Raw genomic sequence first — 19,968 nt, forward strand, 5'->3', positions numbered from 1 at the left:
AATTGCTCCTTTAAGGATTCCTACTACGAATTCTAGTTTTTATTATTTTTAAACATTATCATACCCAGCTAACAAAAAATCATCTACCCATTCTTGACTCTCCTCGCCTGGCTTTTCCCTACTAGTTCAACGCGGTTTGGTTTTCTTGAACGTCCCAGTTAAAGGCAGGACAAAGTGCAGTCAGGAAGAGCTGCAGCGTCTGCAGACGTCAGAGGGGGCCCTAAACCGCCGACAGCGTCTGAGGTCCTTTCCGATCATTTTGGGTAAACGCTGTACGTCTGCGATGCTCCATCGCTCACTAACACACACTTTCACGGCCCCTCCTCTGTCCCAGGTCCTGGCCGCTTTCCTCTGCACGCCCTCAGCATCTCAACCATTTGCAAATGTAACTCACGTTTTAGAACCAAGTTGGAACTGTGACCGAGTGACCACAGCAAGGTGCCCCCAGAACCCACTTTTCGGGACGACGGACGGACTGCCACGCTGTAATAACGCGCTGTCGCTCTCACAGGGGTCTCGGCACCACCGGGGCGCCTGCTCCCAGCACAGCGCCCCACGGCTGCTCAGAAGGATGCTGCGTCCGCAGCCACGCCACGCTCCTACCTGTATGGTGGTGTTGCCGCCTTCCAGAAGGGCGATGGCCAGGAGGATGCTCTCGTGGAACACGCGGTCACTGGAGGCGTTCATGATGAGGTCGATGACCAGATTGGAGGCCCCCTCCTTGTCCAGGTGGCACTGAACCTCAGCCAGGCTCATCTCGCCCCGGCTCACGGAGCTGGACCCGGAACCGGCTCCTGGGGAGATGGAGCAGCGTCCTCATTAACCACGATCCGACGCTTCCTGCACGTTACTCAGCACCGACACTTCACACCCTGAACTGTCCAACGGTGTTATCTTCTAACCTTAACGACCTAGTAATAGGGTGCCGATTCTCTGCAGAGAAGGAGCCAATGTCTGAAGACAACCACCGGGTAAGCGGCAGAGCTGGCGTCTGAACACAGCAGATACAACAAAGAACGAACAAGACTTTTCCAACGAGAGCCCTAGAGCCGTCCATCCAGCCAACTCTCTCTTATGTTAAAACACAACAGCTTGGGGCCGCATGAGTAAGAACTGCTTTGAGTTTAAGAGACGCACCACACTTCAAACCCTCCCTAGGACATTCTGAGAAAAGCCCAGCCCATAATGGCCACCCCAGGCCTCTTCCTAACAGATCCGTCCCAGCCCCACACTCACCCCCTCCCATTCATTCATTCCTTCATTCAACAGACATTCACCGTGTGGTGCGCGGCCACGAGCTGGGGATGGGGGTGTGGGCAAAGCAGGCAAAGTGCCTTCGGGGCAGCTGGACGTCCTAGGGAGACGGGTACGCCGTTCAGGGAATGGGTCCCGTGTCTGGGACATGTCTGGGGACTTGCCTTGCACAGTTACTGGTAAGCGCTGACACACCGACGCACGGCAGGAAATGGGGCGATTTCAGAAAACCCAGGGCCGTCGAAGGGCTGCCCTGCCGCGCTCCCTCCAAACGCCCCTCTTGTCCCGAACCCCAAAGCCCGTGTCTACACGGCAAGGTGGGCCGCACGCCTCCTCCCACGGCTCCCTCGGAAAGTGGAGGCCGTCTGCACACGCTCCCCACCCGCTGGCGGGCCATCCCTGGGGCCTCACGGATCTGTCGAAGGAGTCGTCTTCACCACGTTGTGTGAGGACCCTGTGCTTGAGGACACGGGGGACGCTGGGGGGAAAGCTAGGTAAGGGCCTGTTCTCGGGGTGACCTGAGGGCCCTGGGCACCGAGGGAGGGTGCCAGAGACGGGTGCTTCCCTGGGGCCACCTGCTGCACCGTTCACCCGCTGGGAAACCCCAGGTCCCTCCCGGGAGGCTGCGAGGGGGCACCCCAAACCCACGCCCCCCGCAGAGCTCGGGGTTTCTGCCTGCGGTTGTGCTCAGGAGGTGCCTACATAGGGCTTTGCATTTTGGGCAAACCCTGTAAGGGCTTGGGAGGGCACATGGCAGGGGCACGAGGATCAGACACACCGGGTTCACACTACGGACCCGTCCCCAACAGCGTCCATCCCCTCAGTCTTCTGGGACGACAAGAGCGCCTGCCACAACATGGGCCACTGGAAGGAGAAACCAGATCAAGGACGCAGAATGCTGGGCGAGGTGTTGGCACTGAGTAACTGCACAAGAAACCGGGGCTTCCCGGTCCTTGCCATGTTGTGGGAAAACACGCCACAAAGTCACGTTCCTGGAGCCATTCAATGTCGCCGCGCGGGCCCCTCCATGGGAGAGAGGGGCGAAGGGGCCACGGCGACGCGGCAGCGGGAGACTGTTCTGAGACAGACACGATGGCGGACCCGGGGCAGAACCGGCTGCTGACAACACACGTGCACCCAAACTCATCGGCTCAGCACGCCGGCGACATGGGGGCACACGCGGCTCACACGTGCAGCCCGTCCGCACAGCACACGGCCTACCTCCGCCCCCAGGCTTGCTGGGTCCTCCCGGCGACAGCGGGCCGTTGCCGAAGCTGGTGAGGCTCTCTCTTCTTCCCGACGGCCGGACGTTTCCATAGTAACGGTTGACCAAAATCTGCCTGAGCGCCTCGCCCTTGATTCAAACAGGACAATGGCATCAGGTTCTGGTTTAATGCGTGACAGGGCGCGCACAGGGGGACTCGGGGGCAAATGGCTCAGTTTCACTCAGTGAAGACACACGTTATTAATAAAAGCAAGGGGACGCTCTACAGGTAACTCCAATATTTTCGCAGGAGACCAGATCGTAACAACAGGAGCGATCTAGAATATTAAATACCCCGAGTGTTCTCTCCCACAGCGATACAGACAGAGCATTCATTCTGAAGGGCAACTAACAATAACAAAAACCACCCAAAAGTCCCTTTGGGGTAAGCCAATAAAAATCAGACCCACTGAGAAATTTACAGGTCACCTCCTACAGAGTGATCTAAAAATGTCACTGAAGCGCCAGGTTTATTCCCAAGATCCTAGGAAAATACTGAGGTATCTGGGGAAGAGAGGATGATGAAATAACACGCGGGAAGGAAGCCTTTCTTACAGAGATAGTCCACGGACCAAGCAGTGAAGAAAATTATGCTGCAGAAAAGGAGTGCGTGGCCAGTATCAGGTGTCGCTCAGAAAGCACGCACCCAGAAGAGGGGACACCGAACGCCTGGGAGGCGGGGGCGGGGAGCGGTGGGAGTGGGACAGGAGCGGGCTCCGGTGGACCGCTGATGAAGCTGTTACGGAAGAGTGTTCTTAAAACTCTCCTGATGTCTTTTGTATATACGTGAACGTCTCCATAATAAAAAGCATTAAAAGTACCAATGGCAAAGGGCTTCTGGACTGGGGCTGCAGAACTCTTTCCCACAACTTCCGCTGAACAACACAAAACTCGGCTGTGTTCTCTACTCTGGGGGCGCGGCAAGGCGGCGGGACAGCAGACCGCCTCCCAGGCTGGAAGCTTCTAGAACCTAAAGGCCGCCTGGGTTCCCATAACTCCTCCCCAGGCTCAGGGCCGGGAGGCGAGGCGGCCCTCGCACATCAGCGAGAGGCCAGCATAGGGCCGGCCTCGAAAATAGACTCGGGAGCTCCGCACCCATAACAGGAGTCGGTAGAATCTAAAGTGATTTGTTAATAAACTCCGAGAATAGGTCTGGGGACTTCCAGTGGGGGGTTTGTAAAATGAGAAGGGACGGAGCCCTGTGGGAGGCGGGGAGGCCAGCAGTACCCCTGCACCCCGAGTGAGGTCCCAGGGCCGCAAAGGTTTTGTCCTTGGTCGTCCATGACGCTGGGCAAAGACCCCCGGACCAACTAGGGTGGGGTGCCCATGGGAGGGAGAAGGGGGTGGGGCGTGGCAAAGGGGACACTATTCTTTTTAAATGAAAGTTCAGGGAATTAAAAAGAAAACTTAATTTTCCCTTCTCCATCCCACCCACAAACGTCTCTCCTTGTAGCCCAGCAAAGGAGACGCTTCCATTAGCTCACAGAACTCATTTCCTACCCCAAACAACTGCCAATTCAAAATCCCGAGATGCTGCCACGAGGGAGTTACTTGTGACATTTCAAGCACTTTTTAAATAGTCGCTTTCAGGAGTGTTCTGCCACGGCTCCGAAGCCCATGTGCCGGCATCACGTTTTGCTGGCGTTCCGGCCTCCGGGACCGGACCAGCCCGTCAGCCCTCCTGTCCCCAAGAGCGTGCTGATTCAAAAGGACGGCTTCCTGAGAGTAGCGGCATCCCAGGGGATGCAGGAGAAACCCCACGTGGAAAGGAGGAGGCAGGAGGAGGCTGCTTTATCATGACTGCAACAGGAGACAGAGTGCAATGCCCCTTTCCGACCGAGATGCACCTATGGGCTGGTCTCTCGCCAAGACACCGACTTTGAGCCCCTGCAGCGGGAGGCCGGCTCTCCCACTGGACGCCCACGGCCCAGAGAGACACTGTGTGGGAGGCGATGGCCGGCCGAGACCTGGAGGCTGCGTGGCAGAAGACGGCCAATGAGGCCCTCACTGCCAGACCGGGAAGGTCATGGGGCTGAACGGTGGAAGGCAGGGTGACTGCCCAGCCCCCCCCACTCAGGGACGCACCCAGCAGACCACCGCAGTTCCCCGGAGAGCCGGAGCCGCAGTTAGACTTTCTGCTCTGCGTGGTGTTGAGGGTCCCTGGCGAGACCGAGGTCAGTTAGCCACAAAGGAAGCAGTAAGCGGGGCAAGCACACGTGGACTCTGGAACCGCAGCTCCCATGCACGCAGCCTGGGCGCCAAAACCCAGCTGCAAGGAGGGGCTCCCTCCTCACCGGGCGGCCTTTTCTTCCAGGGGGGAGCGGGGGGCGGAACTTCGCAGGTGCCATAGCAACGGGTGCATCCAACAGGACACTTCCCCGCATCATGCCATGAAACGTGCTCATTATGGGAAAACAAACCAAAACCTACACACACACACTCCAGCCCACAAAGTTTATTTTTCCCTCTTATTAAGGCCTCGGGACAGAGTTCCCTCACCTTCTCTCCATAAAGAAACTGCAACCACAACACAAAAAGCATGTGGGTTTCTTTCCCCCCCCAAAAAGCAAAAAGAGATTTGCTCCTTTTCCGAAAGAAAAAGGACTGAGACTTTTAGGTAAAGGAGACAGGAAAATAAATAAGCATAGGATTCAAAGAGGCGGAAGTGCCTAGGGAGACAGCTGAGCCAGCGGGTAGAGGCAGGAAAACGCAAACTCTGCGGACAGCAGCCTTCCGCGCGGTCTGGCCACGGCCGTCCCGGGGCGCCAGGCCGCGGGGCCCGAGCACAGGGAAGGGAAGCAATGGCTTCCCCCGCAGCATCGCTTCCTCGGCTGGGATGTCTGGCCACGCAGTACTTGGGGGAAAAAATCACTAGTTTTTTTGCAGGAGTTTACAGCTCCGACGTGCAAACAAGCATCAGATGCTTGTCTCGGAAAAGATCCCACACACGTCGTTACGCAAGACCCAGAGGAGGCAGAGGGTTCCGTTCGCACCCAGGTCACGTGAAAACAGTGACGCAGAGCTGTGAGACCGAGCTCCTGCCCTGCGGCTCGGCTGACGCGTTTCGTGTCTCTCCACGAGGCCGGTGGCTGAGGGAGGGACCGAGGGGGGGGAAGGACCGCTTGGCTCCCCCAGGCTGCAGCCGCCGACAGACCCGGCGCTTCAGGGGACAGCGTCTCACATGAGCCGTGAGCCTTTCACACCCCGGCTGCACTCGATTTAAAAATAGTTCCCCTTCCCACACCCGGTGTCCACCAAACCACGGGAGCATCTCTGGTTGCAGGGAGGCAACAATCAACAATCGTCCACATGCCCTATCGCGGGCCCGCCGCGGTCACAGCCCAGGGACAGTCCTGAGGGAGGGAGGCTGTTGTCACCCCCACTTCACAGAGGAGCAGTGGAGGCCCAGGGGGTGAAGGCGCCTGCCCCAAGTAGCACGGGGAGGGCCCGGCCTGGGGCTCTGGAGCCGCTCTAATCCTGCAGCTCGTGCATTGACACCACGTGCACTGGCAGCTCAGGGCGCGAGGGACCAGCCGCTTCTGGGACCTGGGACAGAGGAGGCGGGAGCACGTGCAGGCCCAGGTGTCCCGGGTCCCTGAACCGCAGGGCATGCAGGGCGCCGGAAGGGAAGGGCAGGAGGACAACGTCCGGGCTGTTCTGTCCTGGGCTGTGGCCTGAAAGATCACGATCCCAAGGGCAGGAACAGGGTTCGGGACGTGGTGGCACTGGGCTGGGGCCAGGCCGTGGGAGCAGAACCAAGACCCCTTTGTCTCAGGCGTAAATCCTCCAGGACCCTGGGGACATCATCCCGCAGAGGACTTCTCCACGGTTGCTCATTTTCCAGCCTCTCTGAAACGGGGGCAAAGGCCGTGTCCCCAGGTCAGGGTCAGCGGTAACAAAATAGATGAGTTACCACACAGATGTCTCCGCAGAGCAATGGGCACGTGACAAGCACGCAGGAAATAAGGGCATCTGGTTACCTTCCAAACATGGGACCCGCGCTCAGTACTGGTCAGTGCGCTGGAGAAAATGGCTCAGGGACGCGCAGTCAGCGCCTGACAGAAGAGTCTCCCCACCCCGCCTGGGAAGTCCCCTTCCAGGTATCTATCCAGATACCCTCACTTACTCGTTTCTGGTCAAAGGAAACAAATCCCAGACCACTGCTGGTCTGTGGAATGTCAGGCAGCTGTTGACTTTCAGAGACTTGCAAAGAAGACGCTCAGCTGTAGCGGCACGTGAGCAACAGCGGGACCGAAAGCTGTGCACCCGTCCCCACAATGACAGCGAGGTGTGCGTGGGCCGGCCCGGCCTCTCGGGTGCAAGAGGCACGCTAAATCGCTGGCCGCTCCGATGGCTGGGTGGTGTGATTGGGAACGTTTCTGTCTTTACATTTTATTATAAATTAGCTGCAGGGACCACCCGGTCCTCACAGAGAAAACAACCTGAAGACTGCACCCGAGTAGAAAGCCCCCGAGGGAAGCGCGGTCTCCGTGGGGGGACTGGCTGCACGCGGGGCTCTGAGCGGGTGGGGACAGGTGCAACTCCGTAAGTGGCTGTGACTGGGCCTGACCACGTCACGCGTTAACAGCATCAACAAGAAAAGTGGAGCCCCCAACACCCAAGACTACGTACCCGTTTATGGTCTTCCAGTTGCCTCAGGGGTGGACTCGGTTCGAGCTCCTGCTAAACACGCAGAAAGTCTGTTTTAAGCGCACACCGGGGAGACGCCACCCTCCGCGGCGTCCGTCACCCGCGCACACCGGGAGCCCACAGCCAGCTGGGACCCACGCAGGAGGGGCCCAGGACAGCCCCCCTCTGCCCCAGGTGACCATGAACGCTTGGTGACTTCGGACACGGCTTAGCAACCCCGTCCCCCAGCCCCGGGCGCTGCTGAAAAGGAGCAGACCTGAGTTTTGCGCCATGATCTCTGCAAAGACGATGAAATGAAGCTCCACATTATGGATTTCTACACGAAGCCCAAAGGCGTTTAATGCAAACTCAACCGGGCAGGTGCTCACGGCTCAGACAGGAACCCTTGGACGAGGCGCATGCGTGAGAACGGCCACGAGACACCTCCGCACAGACACACACGCACACACACGGAGCGTGGCTCTCCCGGCCCCCCGTGCCCGGGGGCCCTGGTGAGAACGTTAGACCCTGCTCCTGAGGGGCTGCCCGTGGGGCTCGGCCTGTCGAGTGTGGCATTCGCTCCGGCACAGACTCTGTCCCAGCCAGGTGCGCCCCACGCTCGCTTTCGCTGCGGAGCTCCCAGGACGGTTTCTGGAAGTCAGTTTGGACCCTTGACAATTCGCCTCCCCCCAAAGCTCCTGCGTGGTGGCTCCAGACGCCTTAACTGGTTCCAGCTTGGCGAGTGGGGTTAGCGACAGGAACAGACCGGGGCCCCGGGAAGCCAGGCCTCTCTGGGCAGCTGCCACCGGAACGGCACCCTCGTGCCTAGAACCTCAAACGTGCGTCATCTGGGCACAGGGCGGGACGGCCGTTCCAGAACGTCTCAGCTGAACACTTCCCGACGGAGCCCCACGTTTAGCTCCCGCTCCCCAGGACTTTCTCCCCACCCCGAGAGCCACCTCAGGTCCCGGCCAGGCCGCAGCCTGGCCCCTGCGCCTACTGCCGGGACAGACACGACTCCGTGACAGCTCAGACACCCGACCAGGACGACGCGGAAGCAGCCCGCGTGCCGGCCCCGCCGCCGCCGGCGAGCAGCACCCACCTCCGCGGGACTCTCTGAATCCGGGGCTGGCGGCGGCTGCTGCGGAGTGAGAGAGAGCAGGTTAGTGACGGAACGTGCGGCCGGGCCCGGGGGAGCCCAGAGCCCGGCACCCGGGGACAGAACACGACAGTGACATCACAGATGGGGGCCTGGCGCCCACATGTAAGGGGCTTCAGCCACTGAGGGGGAGATGCCTCCCGCGCTAAGTGGACCTGACGTGGCTGTCCTGGAAGAAGACCCCTGGCCTGCGATGGGGGAGTGTCTGGAAGAGGGAGCAGGCAGCCTACCGTGACTAGGAAGGAAGCGTGTTTAACAAAGAGGTCCGCGCAAAACCCGCCAACATGTGCGCCTCGCTCCTCCCCGGAGAGAGGAAAAGCGGAACCGCGCCTGCCCGGGGTGGGGCCGGGCGGAGGGGCCTCGGGGCCCAGAGTTGCGCCCACCACGCCCTGACACAGCTGCTCCTGTTCCCACACCCTCTGCCTGTCACAGAGGGCGAGACCCCAGGCTCTGGAGCAGTGGCTGAAGACGCCGCCCCCTGGGAGAAAAAAGGGGGGCCCCTTCCTTCAGGGCACCCCACCCGGCACCTCCCTCAGGAGCTCCGTGGACTCAGTTCCCAGGCCCCACGCCAGCCAGACTGAGACGACACGCCCCCCCCATTTCTTTTATTTCCAGACCATGCAAGAGGGACAAGTGGGTGTCCCTGGCGGACGCCAGGCGTCGCGGGAAGGCGCGTGGTGGCTGAGGAAGACAGGGCTGGAGAAAGCGCCTGCGGTCCTTCTTCTGAAGGCTGTGCCCGGAGCTGGGAACAGATGTCAGATGGAACCGCCCGGGACGAAAGTCACGCACCAGGCACGGCCGGCTGGTTCAAGGTGCAGGCTGGGGCTCTGGAAAGGAGCCTGGGCTCACGCTGCGACAGAGTGACCTTGGCCTCCTTCGAGGTGCTCCGGCGACAGGGCACACCCCGCGGCCCGGGTGCTGCGGGCGGTGAGCCAGGCAGGGGCTGGAAGCATGAGGGGCACGAGGGACAGACCCGCGGTCCATCCAACTCAACCCCCCACTGCTGGTCTGGTCCCCATGTGGGAACAACATGCTTCACGTCAGACTCACTATGTAACCCGAGGATTTCTGTGTTCTTCCTGCTCTCGAGAGCGCAGGTGAAGCCAAGATACAGCGAATTCTGTGAGCTCAGAGCGGCAGCTCGTCCACGGAGGACCACCCTGCCTGGGCGGAGGCAGGGGCGCACTCACTTCTGGACAGAAGACCTTTCAGAGGGGAGCGCAGCCCTCCAGTCTCAGGGAGAAAATTCCCCTCCGGGGAGCTCAGCGTTCTGTGGGGGCGGGGAGGCCCGGGCTGGCCGGAAGGATGGGAGTCTGACAGACAGAACGGGAGACCCAACAGGAATACTATCCCGATCCCAGGACGCACCTGAACTCTCCCCTTAGGTGCTGTGCAAACGTTTGTGCCCTCTGCCCTTAGCGCAGAATGACCCCTAGGCAGGGCGGACTGAGAGTGCTGCCCAGGCCGGGCGGAGGCAGGGAAGCATCCTCTTCTGCGGTCTGCACCAGCCACGTCCCCGCCCACCACCCTCCACGCCGGACAGAAGGGTTCCAGGCCGGGGTTCCCTGCAGGGGCCACAGAGCTGCCCTCCAGCCCCCACCAATTGAAACTGAAGCTCAAGGAGACGGAGAAGATGGAAGGGCTGCCGTGTCTCCTCTTCCCCGTCTGGTCTGAGATGCGTGCGTGCCAAGGGGTGTCTTGACTTCTTCTCTGGTGGTCCACAGAGCTCTTCCCAGTCACGCAGAGGGCAGTGGTTCCGGACAGGTTTTATGATTGTACTGACACGCGTGTGCCTCCCCGACCTGCGGTCAGGCTGGTTTTTAAATCCATTCACTGTTGAAAACCAACAGTACATTTCATGAATGGTCCTTTTCCCTCGGCCACGTCATGAAGGAGGCTGACCACAGAGGGCGGGGTACTTGCAGCTGCGGCGACCACCAAACACAAGGACCCGCGTTTCCATGCCATCCTGTCACGGAACAGAGCGGGGACGCGGGAGCACCGGACAGGAGCTGTGACGGGCTCGGGCAGCCTGGAGCCGGCCGCGGGCTCTGGGCTTCCCCTCCTGACCTGCGGTTCAAGGGCCCGGAGCAGAGCTTCATCAGGATTCCTTCCTGCTAAGGCCTCACGTAACGCCTGGTGCGTTTTCAGTAAACTTCATGTCAGAACACCTACCAGGCACGTTCTCGAGGGCCCATTGCGACGACTGCTGGCACGGGAAAGGCCAGACGACCCTGGCGTTTAACTTGGTAAACAAACCAACCAACCAAACCGACAGCCTTCACGAGCACGTCCTCCTAGAGGACTTCTGCCATGTTTCCTTGAGGACAAAGTCATTTTATGCCAGGAAGTCACAATTTCGAAAAATTGAATCATAATAAGCTATGTTCAAACCAGAAATAGCTACATAAATACACTACGTCATACCCAAAGCAAAAGATAATGTTTAGTAAATGAATGGACTTTCTCAGCATATTTTTTTTAAAACTGAACTTGAATTTTTTTTTTTTTTTTTTTTTTTACAGGAAAGGTCATTTCTCAATGACTACACGTGAAGGGAGGACATTCTGAGAAAATGCGAGTGTCTGAATGTCACAAGCCCTGTCTTCTCCCGCCTTAGGCCACCACAGGGTGCCGACACCTCTCCTAGCAACAGGTGACTGGCAGCCATCAGATGGCGCCAGGGTTTGAACCTGGAAGCCAACTCCTGTCCTCTGTTGGGTCGTCACTGCTTTCCTTTGATCTTGAAGTCTTCCCAGTGCTTTTAGACGAGGTTGGCAAAATCAAACTCTATGCATCCCACCATCCCTCCCTCCACCATCCATCCGTCCATCCGTCCATCTACCCAACACCACCATATACAGGCCAACAAAAACAAGTAAATAACTTAGTTTTCTACTGCCTTCAACCTGAGCTCCTCTACCACGTCGGGCCTTCTAGAATTTTCAAAATAAAATGTCTCCGGCCACGGACCACCTCAGCAGAAGGGGAATGCAGTTCAAGAAACGGAAGTGTCTTATAGTCCCAGTGACCAGCACAGCAAAGGGAACGTATCGTCCCTGAGTCCCCGAATCGGTCTTCAGCTCCTCCTCGCCCTCGCGCCACCTGGGACACAGCAGGGAGACAGGCCCCCACGGCGTGGGCTTGCACGCTGGTGCGCCGGGCCCTGTCCTGCACGGCCTTTGAACGCCCACGCCAGGAGCACAGAGCCCTTGAAAGAAAGCTGAGCCAACACAGAAGTTCCCCAGCCTTGAGGCAGAGCAACCAATCTCCGCACTACCCTTTCCTACGGACGCCTGCTTTTAGAAACAAAAGCAGCAGCAAACGTTATTCAGTTTCACCTGCGACTTACAGAGCAAGTTCATCACACTCAAGAGTGACACTCGTTTTTAAAGAACGCCCTCTCACTTGACCAAATCCCACAGCTGCAGTCATTACGGAATCATCTCGGCCCCGGACACGGGAGGGAGGCGGGAGCGCGAGCCCAGCTGCCTGCCCAGGGCGGCCGCGGCCGGCAGCCGACAGCCTCGCTGCAGTTCCTGGCAGTTGCTGTTGAAGGTCACACTCAGCAGTGAGCCCAAATTCCAGGAAAAAAAAGACACTCTTATGTAACTGCCGCCCAAGTGCTGGCAGGTGGCCCGCCCAGCCCGGCACTGTCAGGAAATAGGGCACGGCCACCGGGCTTGGGCGTCCTGAGAACGCCCCCTGAAGGTGAGCCTCAGCGATCCTGCGCCGCTCTCGCTCCCCGTGCGTCTGCAGCAGGTCCCTGCCAGCGGCGCTGGTGCTGGCAGAAGCAGCCGCGGTGGCAGAAGCCGGCTGCAGCCGCCCTCAACGTGTGGGGGCGGGGGGGGGGGGGCGCCCACCAAGCTGTTCCGTGGCGGAGCAGGAAGGCGAGTTGGCTACAGGGACTCTGGCAGGTTCATGGTTCCAGGTGACAGGGACTCAGCGGGGGCCCCATCTCAAAACGTGTGCGTGCAGCCTGGCCACGGAGCCGCCGCCCACGTGTCCTAAGCCCAGACCCTCCCCAAAGACCCCCCGAGGGGAGGAGGCGGGTTCCCCTTCGGCCCCGCCTTGGCCTGAAGATGGCGCGTGTCGTCAGTCTTCCCTTCGGTCAGTGCCGCTCCTTGGAGTTCAGAAAAGCGGCTCGCGGGTCACCTGACCTCCCTGCTTAGAAGTCCCCCGACGGCCAGTCCTCGTGACCCCACGTCTCTCTCCTGTCTGCACTTCTCAGGGCTGACGGCTTTCCTTTGACACGGATCTGCACCACCATCCGTACCCCTGAAGGGCATCCCGCTCGCTACCCAAGCCCCCCGCGCTGTGTCTGGAGCAGGACAGGCACTTGGGCGTCAGCCACGCCGATGCCGGTCTTCAGCCCCCGCCGTGCGTGGGAGCTCAGTGGGAAGCGAGGGAGCTTCGCGGGGCCGACGAGAACACTCGTGTCTTGGTTTGTGCGGCTACAGCTGTCACGGCTCGTCGGGCTGGGCACCTTGGAATGAGCGGGGTCATGGCTGCGAGCAGCGTCTCTATCTCCCCCATGTGCCTTCCCAGCTCCCGAGAAGGCAAAGCCGGGGGGTGAGGGTGGGGACCCCACCTCTTTATTTGCTGAAGGAAGGAAGGGAGGAAGGAAGGAAGGGAGGAAGGGCGACCTCCTCTTCCTGGCTTTCAGTAAGGCTTTCTTCGGGAAACAGCTGGGGCGGCCCCACACCACGCACTTCTCTTGCAGGGACTCCGTGACCCGGCTCTCACGTCACCCCAAGACTCAGAGGCACTGTGCGTCTCTCTGAGTCATTTGCGGCACGTCTCCTCTCCCGAGGTGCCCAGCTGGCCTGCAGCATGCCAGGGCGGTGCCTTCCCCCGTCGGGGGATGACAAGGTCACAGGATGTGCCTGACAGTCTCCGGGGCAGGTCCCCAGGCCCCTCAGAAGCGGAACGCTGGTTTGCAATCTTGGGGTGAGCCGGTGCGAACCCTCCTTAAGCTTCCGCAGGGCCCCAGCTGTGGGCTGCGGGTCCCCTCCCGTGCACGCCCGACAGAGGTGCGGTGGGGGAGAAACCGCGGGAGCTTCCGGGACGCCGCGGACGGTAAAGGCCAATCGGGCCGCCTGGGGGCTGGGGACAGACTGCGTGTCCCCGGGCTCTGATGGTTGCCACGGGTAACGAGGGAGAAGGGATCCACAGCTGCTTCCTCAGGGAATTTTCAAAGAATCCAAGTAGCTGCCAGAACATTCTTCTTTCATAAACAGACAGTGCTCTGTTTCCTAGAGTATAATTATAAACACACCTGCTCCCACTGTGGGCTCTTTCCACACGCAAGCAGCGAACTCCCAGCCAGGAGGCCCAGGATCTCTCTTGAGCAAGTGAACGCATCAACTGATGACGACGCTGCCAGACGGAATATTAATAACTCCGCAGCCTCCGATGCGGGAGGCTTGCCTTTCCCGACTGCACGCGGATTTAAGCAAACAGACCTCGCCCTCCACGGTCCAGAGGAAGAGCTCGAACCAGCGAGGCATCTACAGCTGAGGTCAAGGGCAGAGCGCCGCAGGTGCCGGCAGGCCCGTTCCGCCTCAGACGGTCTTCTGGCGCCCGGCCCGGGGGGAAGCTAGCAGGCAGCGTCAGAAAGCGCCACTGCTGGGGTGGCCGGCTCGGCCGCTGCACAGCCTTCTGGGCGGCTCCTCTTCCACCTGTCCCCGAGGTCCCCGAGGGCACGGCCTGCTCGCCTGTTCCCGTCCGACCAACGTGAGGAGAAGTCCCCGGAGGAGCCGGCTGTGGGAGCGGAGCCGCGTCCCTAGGCCTCTCTGAGCTCCGTTCCTGGGGACCTGAACCAAAGGCACAGCCGCGCACGTTGCTTTCGGTTTTCAGTCTGGGGCGCAACCTCTCCCTGGGTGCATACACGCCACCCCTTAGCACTTCTGAAACGGTGGTGGCAGACGTTAGGGCAGCGGCATCCCCCCCAAAGTAAAGCACGGTCCGTCTGCCAAAAGAAGAAACAGGCATCTACAGAGGCAGACCAAAAAGGTGCTCTTTGAAAGTCAAAACTTCCTTCTGGTGTGCTTGATTTGCCAAGCGATGAAACTCTCCCAGTTATATACATGAATGCCCCAAATTAATCTTTTCTAGTACCATATACCACGCAGGTATCAGATCCAAAAAACACAGCAAGAAACCGTGAAAAAAAACTCACAAAACAGAAAATATTTAAGAGGCCTCGAAAGCCCAAACCACAGGACTATGCATCCATCAGTCTCCGGGGAGATTTCGGTAAGCGAAGCTAATTTCATACCCAAGTGTGGGCTCAGCGTGGAGGCCAACGCAGGGAACACGTCCACTTCCCCGTCCCCGGGCAGAGCTCCTGGAGAGAAGCCCCGGGGGTTGCGCGTTTCCTGCCGCGGCAAGTCCGCAGCTCAATGAGCACCCAGATTCGCACCCTGGCAAGCAAAATCTAACGTGACCCTGCCTCACGCTCAGCGCGCGCCGACACAGACACTCGGGGCGGTGGTTTTCAACAATCCTTTCCCCCTGGACCAATGCAGTTACTACCTTTTGCATCTGATGCTTCACAGGGAGAAGGACAGCTCTTTGGGATGGTGTCAGTGCTGAGTGTCAGGCAGATGAAAGGCCAACTCCACCCCCAAACTCAGTGCTGATTCCAGACAGGGAATGAAATCCTGTCTCAACTCAGAGGGGGTCTCTGGGGACACATGGCAAACAAACTGAGGGGACAGGCTAACAACACAGACACGAGGGACGGGACGCATTCACACAGAGAGACAGTGGCCGCGGCAGGGACTGGGACGGACCACAGGGTGGAGTGGGAATGGGTCATGGAAACAGCACCACAGGACACAGAGAAGAATAAAATTAGGACCTCAGCGTTATCCATCTCATCAATGGAAATGGGCTGGAAGAGAAGAAAAGGGAGAGAGAGAGAGAAGCGTTAGGAAAGGAAACACAGCGGCTGTGTTAGAGCCCTGTCCACGCGTCCCGTTGCCGATGCAGTCACGTGAAGCCTGGTTAGACGGCGTCCTGGACACTCGTGTGCCTCCCGGGGACACCTGCTCTGGCGTGCCCTGCTCGGGAACACGCGGGCGGGCGGCTGCTGCCGTCCGACCCCACGGCAGGTGCCAAACCTCGCAGGTAACTTAACGGAGAGCCCGGCACCGCCCCTCCCGCCCTGCGTGCACGTGACTCGGAACAGCGCTGCGGGCAGGGGCTGTCCCCGGGCGAGAACCGCGCTCCTTCAGAAGAGGGTGGGAGAACAGCTAGGCTCAGGTCCACTCAGCAAGGAGAAACGCCCTCTTAGGCGCGTTTTACCGCTCAGTGGGGGGTCTGGGGCCTGACTGCTGTTGGGATAAATCAGAATCAGTTTTGGCAAGTGACAGATCAGTCCCGGTGAGCCGTGAACAACGCGGGTTTGCACAGCACCGATCCATTGCCCTGAGCGGGTCACAAGCACACTCGTGTTTCTGAACAGAATAAGGAGTGAGTTTAGCTTTCATCTATGAGTGTGACTAAATCCTAAGCATTGAATGAATACGTAGGGATGAGCAAAGGGACCTAAGCCTCCTTGTCCTTAAGGGTTACGGCTCAGCCCACAGTCACGGGGACACCAGCTGGGGAGGCAGGCGAGGCCATGGCCCTGGGAGCCGGGGACCCCGGTGCTGGACGGCTGGACGAGGCGCTGCCGGAGCCCACCAAGACGGCTCGGGCACAGGACAAGTTCCCCTGCAGAGACAACCGGCAGGAGACCCGGGCCAGGAAGAGGGGACGGCCTCCGCACGTGCCCTGTGTCCTCAGCACCATGTCTGAGTCACCTTGTCGGGACCACCCCAGTGGGCCTGCCTGAGAGAGGGCGGCTCGGTGGCTCCGGCCCGGCCCCTGCCCCCGGGCCCAGGGATGATCTGGCCTGCCCTGAATGTCATGTTTAGTCCAGCAGGGACAGCTGGGAAACCATCAAAGCCATTTTTAAAAGCCTCGGTGAAACGAGGCCAAGGGAATGCCCACTATCGGGTCGGGAGAAACAGGAGGTAATGTCCCCCCCCGCCCCCCTCCAAAGGTCAGTTAATGTGAGTGGGAAACAGGATTTTCCAGCAGCCCAGGCAGAGGGCCAGGAGCGCTGCCCACGTGTGCTGTCGGAACTGGAGCTGCCGACCAACACGGGATTCTAGAATGTTCCTGCCTGAGGTGGGATTCTAGACGATTCTAGAATGTCCCTGAGTAACAGAGGATTTTAGAAGATTCTGGGATGTCCCCAACCAGTGTGGGATTCTGGAATGTCCCAGGCTAACAGGTTTCTAGACTGTCTCTGGTGGCATTTCCCATAGTCCTCTATGGCATTTCCGCTTTTGTGAGGGGGACAGTGGCCCCAACGAGACTGGAAAGAAATGTCACCTTGCCTCCGAGCCTCCCTCTGCCTGGGTGTGCGACTCCTTCGCTAGCTGAGCAGGGGTCGGGACCGGAGCCTACCACTCTCCTCTGGATTCTGGTCGCGGACTCTTCCCTGGGGCCTCCTCCTTCCGCCCGCTGACGCCTGGGGCTCTGCCGCCCTCCACGCGCCTCAGGGCTGTGACGACGTTCTCCCGGGGACACCAAACGGGCAGGGAAGGCGGCCAGGAGGCCAGCCTTCCACGGGGCCCCAGAGGCCCTGGCGCCGCTGCCCGCCCAGCAGCAGACGCGTCCCGTCCCCGGTGCGTCTCCCTTCGCGGGATGGACAGAAACCTTCAGGGAGTGAATGTACGGTCCCGACGGTAACAGCCACCGGAGGCAGACACCCAGGTGACTCTAAGAACCTCAGTTATGAAAGGAACAGATATTCCAACGAAGAGAAAACTGGGGTCTCCACACTTGAAAATCAACTACGTCCCAAAGGGGCAGATATTCACAGCTCACGAAGGCCCCTTCTGCGGCGTCTACCTTACCACGGGGAGTGAGTTCCTGTAACTAGAATCATGGTTTAAAAACATTTCTAAAACCCTCTCTAAGAGAAATAAAGCTCTTGTGGAGTAAATGGTCATTATTTACCCATCCAGCGTGCTCTCCGCTACTATTAGCTTCTCCTTCCTGCAGGGGTTTGGGGAACAGGCTGCCTCGCCATTTCTGTCCCTTGCGCCCTGGTTCTTTGCTTTTATTTTTTTATATTTATTAACTCTTTTGTGGCAGACGTCTCCTCAAAATCCCTACTGCGTGACAGATGCTTGTTTCCTAATTAGTCAGCAGTTACTCATCTTCTAACTCGCACGGCGAGTTGCTGTCCTAGCCAGGACGGTCACCGCTCAGGTCCGAGGGCGAGCTCCCCGCAGACGGGCCCCCCTGCACTGTCTGACGAGGCAGGCTGTGCTCTCACGGCCACACCTTCCCCCTGGCGCTGAACACGGGAGCTGCTAGGAGTCCTAATCTGTCGATGGCACCTGCTGAGGAGATGTCACTAAAAGGGGCCGGGACACAACCGTGACCGTGGCTGCCTGCCCGTGAGAACGGGGGACTTCCACGTGGGCCCACGTGTCCAGGGGGGCGTGGGCATGTTCTCCGCGCACCTGCTCACTGCACGTGCTCGGCAGTGTCCCATCCCAGGGAGCGTCTGCGTCACAGTCTCCAGCAGAAGGGGGACATGGGTATCTGCCCGAATCCCAGTGAGAACTGGAGGGAGCATCTCAGCGCACGAGAAGCACTGTGTGGTGCCTCAGTGGGACGAGGATGCGAGCCCCCTGGGGTGGCCCAGGGGGACCTGCACCAGCAGCTCGCCCCTCGCGCAGAAGAGGCACTGGCCTTCTCGGGGGGAACGGAGGTGCATGGAGCACCTCGCGTTGCTGCCCCTCTGACCGCAGGTGACGCGGCCACCGCCGAGGGACCATGACTACACTCAGCGTGTGTTAGGGGCCGGAGCAAACGGCTTTACAGAACGTCCTCGCTCAGCGGGGCTTCTGCCGTCGCGTCCACCTCAGCTTGGCGGCCCCGCCGGCTCCCGCGAGGCAGGACCCCGTACCTTTTCCCCGTAGCCTCTGTCCTTGGTCATCATCTCCCGGAGCGTCTGCAGGACCTTGATGCAGAGCTTCTCCTCGTTCTCCTCCAGCAGCTGCTTCGTGTGCTTTATCAGCCTGAGTTGGGGGCGGGGGCGGGGGGGCCATACGTTACAGCCCCGCCACCGTCTCCAGGTGAAAAGGACACGTCACCAGCAGCTTGCTGGGACTGTCAGGGGACGAACACACACTTAGGACAGACACTGATCTGGACTCCTGGGGCCCGTCTGCCCCGAGAGCCCCGTTAGCGACCGCGTCCCAATGGCGACACCTGCTGGTCGGGGGCAGCAAACACGCCTGCTGGGCCGCAGTGGGCCGCCCGGGGAGGGGCTGCAGGGAGAAGGGCGGCAGAGGAAGGTCCACGCACACCTGTGGGCCACGCGGCAGAGGGACGCCAGCGGGGCCCCAAGCTGCGCGCACGGCTCCCTCCCCCACACTTCGGGGGGCCCAGAAAGGGAAACGGGGGCAGGGCGCACGGTCAAGTCCAGCCAACAACTGCCTTTGGGTGGAAGTCAAATGGAGAGACAGCGCTGCTCCTTGGATTCCGCGCCAAGGCAGGCACGGAGCAGCTAAAGGTTTCGGGGAGACGGTGAGCACACGGAGGGCGGAAGGGCCGAGACGTGTGTAGGACCCTGTCGCACCCACGGGCAGCTGTCGGGACTGCTGAGCGGCTGCCGCCTGCCGCGCGCGTGTGATCAGAATACAGCCTCACCCCAGCCGCGTGACCCACTCTCCGGGGGAGGCAGAGCCGCGCCCGGCCCGCGCCCGCCCAGTGCAGGAACGCGCGGCCGAGGCCACGTACTTGCAAATGAAGCCGCCGCTCTCGCACTTCCTCCGGGCGTCCGTGTTCTCCGGGAAGAGCAGCTCAGGCCGGTGCAGCACGTCCACCAGCACAGAGAGCTCGGCCTGCACCAGGGGCCGCAGCCGGTCCTCCAGCGCCGAGACGATGTCCTGTGGGGAGCACAGCCTCGGTGAGCGGCCGGTGGGGGGCGGGGGGCGGCCAGCGCTCGGCTGGCACCTAAAACACGGCCTTGGACGGGGCTGGGCCAGGGGACCCGGAGGCCCGGGGGCGCCCAACGCCCATCGGCAGCCGTGGCGCAGGGGTTACCCGCAGCATTAGCCCCGACGCAGACACGGAGTCGACACAGTCGACATTCCCACCAGCCCTGCTTTCAGGACGGTCTTTGTGCTACTCAAGGGGTTGTTCTGCGTCTTTGAATAGAGGACGTACTGCCCACGTGGGAAACACGGTCCAACGACAGTAGGGGCTCTCCGACCCAACGCTGATAAGCCACGTCAACCCCTGGAGGTGTGCACCGACCCCTGCGAGGACAGCGCCGCTGGGCGGGGGCGGGTCACACGAGGGGCTGACTGCCTCCCACGGATGGGCCCTGTGAGCACCGTCAGGGTGCTGTCCACGGGCGCGAATGAGTCATGTACTGAAAAGCCATATAAACATGAGAACACAAGTGAATGGACATGCTGGATCAACACGCTAAACACATGTACCCTGATAGCATGATGGTCTTCAAACGCAAAACACACAGCTGTAGGAACGGAACACAGAGCAGGTGAAGGAGCAGCAAAACCAGCACCACACACACCATGTAAAGGCAAATGGCGGGGAACAGATGAGAAATTATCTCCAA

General features: G+C 60.1%; 1 protein-coding gene across 5 annotated transcripts in view; it reads right to left on the reverse strand.

Moving 5' to 3' along the window:
• ITPR1 (inositol 1,4,5-trisphosphate receptor type 1) overlaps positions 1–19,968 on the reverse strand; it is a 202,376-nt gene that overhangs the window by 63,413 nt on the left and 118,995 nt on the right. For 2 of the 5 annotated variants that reach the window (XM_090284864.1, XM_090284863.1), the window contains 7 exons: positions 19,122–19,270; positions 18,286–18,397; positions 15,172–15,204; positions 8,250–8,288; positions 7,151–7,198; positions 2,476–2,608; positions 604–794 (listed from right to left, as the gene is read on the reverse strand). In XM_090284864.1, the coding sequence (XP_090140990.1) occupies positions 604–794; positions 2,476–2,608; positions 7,151–7,198; positions 8,250–8,288; positions 15,172–15,204; positions 18,286–18,397; positions 19,122–19,270 (705 nt within the window). Of the gene's footprint in view, positions 1–603; positions 795–2,475; positions 2,609–7,150; positions 7,202–8,249; positions 8,289–15,171; positions 15,205–18,285; positions 18,398–19,121; positions 19,271–19,968 lie in introns of all 5 variants that reach the window. The other 3 variants (XM_090284866.1, XM_090284865.1, XM_090284861.1) reach the window with 2 other exon arrangements.

The sequence above is a fragment of the Furipterus horrens genome, unplaced genomic scaffold (assembly GCF_987537825.1).
Source record: "Furipterus horrens unplaced genomic scaffold, mFurHor1.1.pri manual_scaffold_7, whole genome shotgun sequence".
NCBI lineage: Eukaryota > Metazoa > Chordata > Mammalia > Chiroptera > Furipteridae > Furipterus > Furipterus horrens.